The 6,000-nt window shown below is 40.4% G+C and overlaps 1 protein-coding gene across 10 annotated transcripts in view; it reads right to left on the bottom strand.

The window, feature by feature from the left end:
• Positions 1-553: 553 nt before the first annotated feature.
• The window catches only part of ENAH (ENAH actin regulator), an 86,104-nt gene continuing 80,657 nt past the window's right edge, over positions 554-6,000 (bottom strand). For all 10 annotated transcript variants that reach the window (XM_040057923.2, XM_040057927.2, XM_040057931.2 and 7 more), the window contains 3 exons: positions 3,542-3,620; positions 2,285-2,342; positions 554-1,485 (listed from right to left, as the gene is read on the bottom strand). In XM_040057923.2, coding sequence (XP_039913857.1) covers positions 1,448-1,485; positions 2,285-2,342; positions 3,542-3,620 — 175 coding nt within the window. In that variant the 3' untranslated portion in view covers positions 554-1,447. The remainder of the gene's footprint in view (positions 1,486-2,284; positions 2,343-3,541; positions 3,621-6,000) is intronic.

The following is a 6,000-nucleotide window of genomic DNA, read 5'->3' as shown; positions in this document are numbered from 1 at the left end:
TTTTCAGGGTTTGTGTCGTGTGGAGGTGTGGGGGTTTTTTGTTGGTTTTGAGGTTTTTTGGAAAGGAGGGTGGCAGATAAATTAGGAGGAGAAGGGGCCATTTACTGTGACCTGAATCGTTCTCAGGTAACTTCTGCTGTTCTGTTTCATTAAACAATCAAAAAAAGGAGTCTCAGAAAAGAGTGAAGCAGAGGGTCATGGTGAAAAGGTGAAGGACAACGCACTTACACAGGGGCATCCTCAGCGACTCAGATGCCTACAACGTTTTTTTCTCTCACCGAGAAACGAGTTCGGTTCACGTGGGAGTTTCAGAACCATTACTGGAAGTTATTACTGAATTTCAAATAGAAAACTGAAAAAAGATACAAAAGGATCAAGTACCTGGTTCCATTAACATGGTTACTGATAAAAGTCATGTTTTCCTCATTATTACACATGCATGTAAGATGAAGAAAAAGGTGTAGAAAGTAATAAAAATGTGTCACCTTCCCCCTCCCTCTTCCCACATCTTTCTGGGCATAAATTAAGCCTTACAAATGAAAAGGCTACTCTGTGACATGCAATTTTTCTTTTAATTAAAAAGCTGGCTGTGTTGTGTTACATTACAAAATGTCCACATGCATAAATCTAAAAAAAGCCCCAAAATCTACTGTAAATCTACAACATACTAATGATTTACATTTGACTGCTGATTCGCTTTATGTCGAAGTCTTAGATTTGGTAAAGCATCGTAACAATGTAGGAAGGCATCTACATCTTTAAACTCTGGACTGTATTTGCTTTTTTTTTTTTTTTTCATTTTCCTAGAAAATTGCATGAAGGCTAACTAGAGAGGCTTCCTATCATAAAATTCCAAAATCTTGATATGTCATCACCGTCTACGTCATCCTTACTTACAAATATTGGCCTTTAAAAGCACACGTGTCTAATTTTTCCTTGTGAACTGAACCTCTACACATCTGATCTCTTAAATTACTCATGGAAATATCAGATATGATAGGAAGACAAACCTGAGATACATTTGAAGTACAACAGTATAACTTGCTAACTCCTTCATTAACAAAGAAAACCTCTCTGAAAAGCCTTCCCAAGCTTTTCCCTGTTTTTTTGTCTTAACAGCAAATTCTGAAACATGTGCAATTTTACCTTGACATGAGTTGACTTCAAAGCACTGTGATCTTGTCTGATAGATGTAGGAATTTCTGCATAATCATTACAGTAACTTTAAGAGTCTTTTCCACCCTGCTGTAAAGGTCAGAAAAAAGCTGCAAACTAGGAGGGGAATAGCATTATCACCAGAGTGATGTGTCTGAAGCTTTTCAGAATAGGTTGTTTCTCCCTCCTTCCAAGTGTCTGTCTGTCTGTCTCCGTTTTCTTCTAACAGCTCACAAAACGTAGTCAGTTTTATATCAAGTTAAAGAGTCACATCGGCTTAGTATGAGTCCTTCTATGCAGTATTGGACTTGCTGAGTTCCTGTCTGATAGCTGCAGAGAGAGAGACAGAGCCAGCAAATCAGAGAAAAGTCAGGGCAGGAAACTGGAACACACAACTGACCCCTCAAAGCAGGCTCACCCTGCTCTCACAACACGAATAACCAACACCTAAGGCAGCCCCACGTGGCTTCCGACAAGTGGCGTTATCAACCAGGCAATACCTTTTTTCTTACTGTAAAATCTACGCTAAAATCTTCATTTTTAGTTGTCACCTCCACCAAGGTAGTAAATCATACAGAGTTTTATTTCATTCCTGACAGGTGGACCTTTGAGATTATGCTTTCTCAAAGATTTCCCTTAAGTACACAAGACTACATAGGAAAATAGCTTCTGTTAAAATAAAAATGAAAACTGTGAGAATTCTTTTCTTTGACTCTTACATTACAGATCAAAGAGGTAACGGTAACTGAAAGCTGGAAGCACATTTCTCCTCTGAATGTTACTGGTTTTCAACTACGTACCTTGGCAGCTCTGGGTTATTTAAAAATAACCCACCTACCACCACATGACACTAAGGATAACTTTAAATCACTCAAATACAACATCACTTCAACCACTCTTGAAAGACACACTGGTGTCAATGTTCCACTAAAACAAAACCCCCAGGAGACAAATCACTGGAGCACATCAACTGGAACAGGTCTGGCACCAGTGGTTTGCCACCAGATGAAGAACAAAGCTACTTTTACCAATAAATCACTCTCAGGCTACCAATACATTTTATTTACATTTTAAAGCACCTGCAGCTACTCTGAAGCTGAGCAGCAGCAGTGAACAGAGCAATACTCACCATCAATGAGTTCTTCCTTTAATTTCGTTAACTCCTTCCTCATTTCATCTAAAATGTCCTGAAATGTGTCAGCACAAATAACAGATCAGCAAACAGATTGGGTTTTTTTTTACAAACCTGTACGTTTCTGTGGAGAGAAATCCAGAATTCTCCCACTACAATGCTTCCCATTAATCCTTCACCCTTCTCAGAAGCATAACCCACCCTTCCAAGTTAATCCTCAAAACCTAAGGCATCCCTACAACATTATTAGTGCAGGTACAAGGCAGGAAAAACAGTCCTTAGAAGTGCCACAAATTGATTCCTGTTGAATTTGTGAGAGGAGAAGGGATAAGAATGAGAAAGCTTTGCTACAGGTGAAATGGGATGTGGAATGCAAAGGAGCTCACTTAACACCACAAGGCAAGGAAGTATTCCAAGTGGGGGGTAAGGAAGTAGTCAAGGTATCAAGGTCTCAGTGCCAGTGGAATGTGCTGGAATGAAGGTAACAGAGTGAAGTGCTGTCCCTGCTTGCTGCTTTTTCCATTCTTTCCTCTCAGCTCCTCCAGAACCACTCACCAGGCCAGAAGCCACGCCAGAGCTACCTGCTGAGCCAGGACCCAATCCAGGGCCGATCCATAACCCAGCCTAAAGCTGCCCACTACATGGAGACATGGTCCAGGAGCAACTAAAAATTGCTACCAAAGTAGAAGTGGCTCTAGAACTACCCACCGAGCTGCAGCCTGCACCAGAATCTGCCTCCCCACTTGGGGATGGACCCATTGATCCAAACACCACTTGGAGATCCTTCACCTCCACAATTCCCACACAATTCCTCTGCTCTTGAACTGGAGAGCTACACAAAAGACAGCATCCCTGGATGCTCTTCCACCACCAAACTTGTGACCACGGGTGCTCACATCTGATATTAAAATATGGTGATACTTGCTCTGCTAGAGCTGCCCCAAGAGCTTGTTGCTTGTTTGGGCACAGAGAAGAGAAGGAAAGGTTCTCCAGGCAAACTGATTTCCCAGTTCCATCTATAATGTCAACAAAGCAGGAATTTTGTGAGAAATTAACGGGGCTGTCTGAGCCACCATCCTCCAGCTCCAGCTCCTAAGAATACTGACACATGCTTGGGCAAAAGCAAATACTAGTAATCAGTGAATAATTAACTTTGGAAATGGCTAACAAAACAGCTAAAAGTAGGTATTGGACAGCTGCAAGTCCTTATAGCCAACTTATCTAGCAGTCTTTTTTAAAGCATTATACACATACCTGCTTCAATCTGTCATAATCTAGACCTTCTGACTGTACTCCATTGGCACTGGGCTGTCCCGTTGGTGTAGATTTTGGTCTGCAGCACAAAAACACATCCAGGAGTTACTGGTTGCTCATCATTACAGGATACATAGGACACCCATATCAAAATTGCTGACATTTGTCCAACAAAGACATAATAAAGAATCGGAATGGGGAAAAAAGAAAAAAAAAGTTGGGAGTGGGAGGCTGGGAAAAATCAAGCAGACTCGAAATACCACACAGAATAGAAAGCAACACCCAACAATATTTTCCACACGCTGGAAATATTAATTCCCATAGGAGTTATTAGTTCAAAACAAGAACTTTCAAAGCAGCAGACAGATTTCACTGTCAGTGGTTTCTGATTTCTTCATAATGGGCATGAAAAGATGAATGCCTTCAAATGTCAAGTACTTTCCTTTTTTAACTGCTTGCTCATTCAAAAGAGGCTCTCCCAAGGAAGCACTCCCACTAACTAATGACTGCATGTTGATGTTGACTGTATGAATGTTGAGCAATCACCCTGGGGGATTTTCAACAGTTGACAGACCCAAGCAATGTTATCCAACTCCTCTGCAACCTTTCTAAAGCTCCTGAAAGCAAATACTGTAACAGCAGCAAGATTTATCAGGTGATACTTGAGAGGAAGTTCTAATGTTTTGAACTATGCCTTGTTTGATGTTTACTTATGAAATACACCCTTTAAGACATCAAAAACTTGCTTACCCAGATCACCTGGCATTTTTAACAGATTCCAAAAGAAGGGAGTTTCCTGCCTTTCCACTTCTCTTTCCTGACGCCCTCTTCATTTCAAGGAGTAATTCAGACTCATGGACTTACTAGAGCTATGAGCAGAAATGAACTTTATTTCTTTTGTTTGTTTTACAAAATCACTACCTTCAGCTTTCATGTATCTTCCCTTACAAGACAGGAGTTTATCCATAAGGAAATTATCCTGTTACACTGGCTTTGTTCAGTAAGAGCTGAATGACTCACACTAGATTGCCTTGTTGACTTCTACAGCCTGACAGGACTATTTTCTGACTTGCTAACTGGAGAAGAACACTGGAAGTGTGACTCCCAACAGAAAACAGTGCACACGTGAAAATGTTGGTTTGATACTTTTTCTTCCCTTGAGATCACAAACCTCAGTTGTCACAGCTGTAAAGTTCTTAAGTCCACACAGTTTAAGTTCCCAGAGAGAAATTTCTAATTACTATTGCTTGAAACACACCAAAATTAAACACACAATCCACCAAGTAAGACAGAAGATGAAATATTGAACAACTTGATAGTGAAAGAAGCTGGAAAATAGAATTCACCTTGCAACCACCATAGCACTAATGCTATGAAGGCAAACCACAGTTCAGGATCTTTTACAAAACTCTTTACATGTTACAGTGCTTAGCTCAGTATGGAAGAATTCCTTGCTCAAAAACATTCATCAGCTGAGATCTTTGGCATTTGCTGCTTCATCAGGCATTTGGTATTTAATGAGTTACTTGCAGGTTACATTTGAAATTGTGAGCCCCGACTTACTCCAGGCAGAACAGCTGAGTTTTTCAGACAATTCATATATATTTTCTGTTCATTTCCACTGACTATAGTTCTGTCACAGGCACCCAGCACCTGCCTTAATGGAAAAATCCAACCAGTAGTATACTTTAGTATTTTTTCAATTATTTATGAGTTTAATGTATTCATAAGATGAGTTCAAAGAAAAGCTCTACACAAACTGGTTTTTTCCTTCATATCTTTAGAACAAAAAGTCAGTTTTACCCACCATAAGTATCTACTGTTGCTATATCTTAAAAAGCTCCACAGGCAAGCTTCCTTACGAACGCTGCCCCTCAATCTTGACAATGTGTGTGTTCCCTTTTTGCTTTCCAAAATGCAAGACTTTCTTAATTCAAATACTGAAGTGCCGTAACTAGCAAAACGGATCATTTCTAATCTCAGAAAAATCTAGTTGTGTTCCTCCCCACATTATGCTATTTCTTTTCCTTTTTCGGCCTGAATGCAGTTGTCATTTAGGCAAACAGTAACTACTGAAATTTAGTGAATAAAACCTTCCCAGCCATTCGATCCCAACGTGGCTGAAGAGCTCTCCCGTGTGGTTTTCCATAGCATTGCCTAACAGGACAGTGAGGCAACCCTGCCAGTCCCTAACACACCTTCGAGCAAGCATGCAAAGGAGAGACTTGATTCATGCCAACATGCAGAATACACCACCCAAGAGAAGTAGCTAAAAGGGGAACTTTTCATACAAAAAGATTAAGTAATCACCACAAGGAGTGCCTTCATGAAAAACAAAGCTGGAATTTGACTCAGTAATTCTGAGGGGCTCGGTACCACATTTACCTCTGGAAAGCTCTCCAGACCTGAAGGGTTTCAGTGTCAGTACTTTGTGACCACTAGAGAGTAAAACTTAGATC

This window comes from Hirundo rustica, chromosome 3 (genome assembly GCF_015227805.2).
Source record: "Hirundo rustica isolate bHirRus1 chromosome 3, bHirRus1.pri.v3, whole genome shotgun sequence".
NCBI lineage: Eukaryota > Metazoa > Chordata > Aves > Passeriformes > Hirundinidae > Hirundo > Hirundo rustica.
The sequence above is the reverse complement of the archived record's forward strand: the minus strand, read 5'-3'. Positions and strand labels throughout refer to the sequence as shown.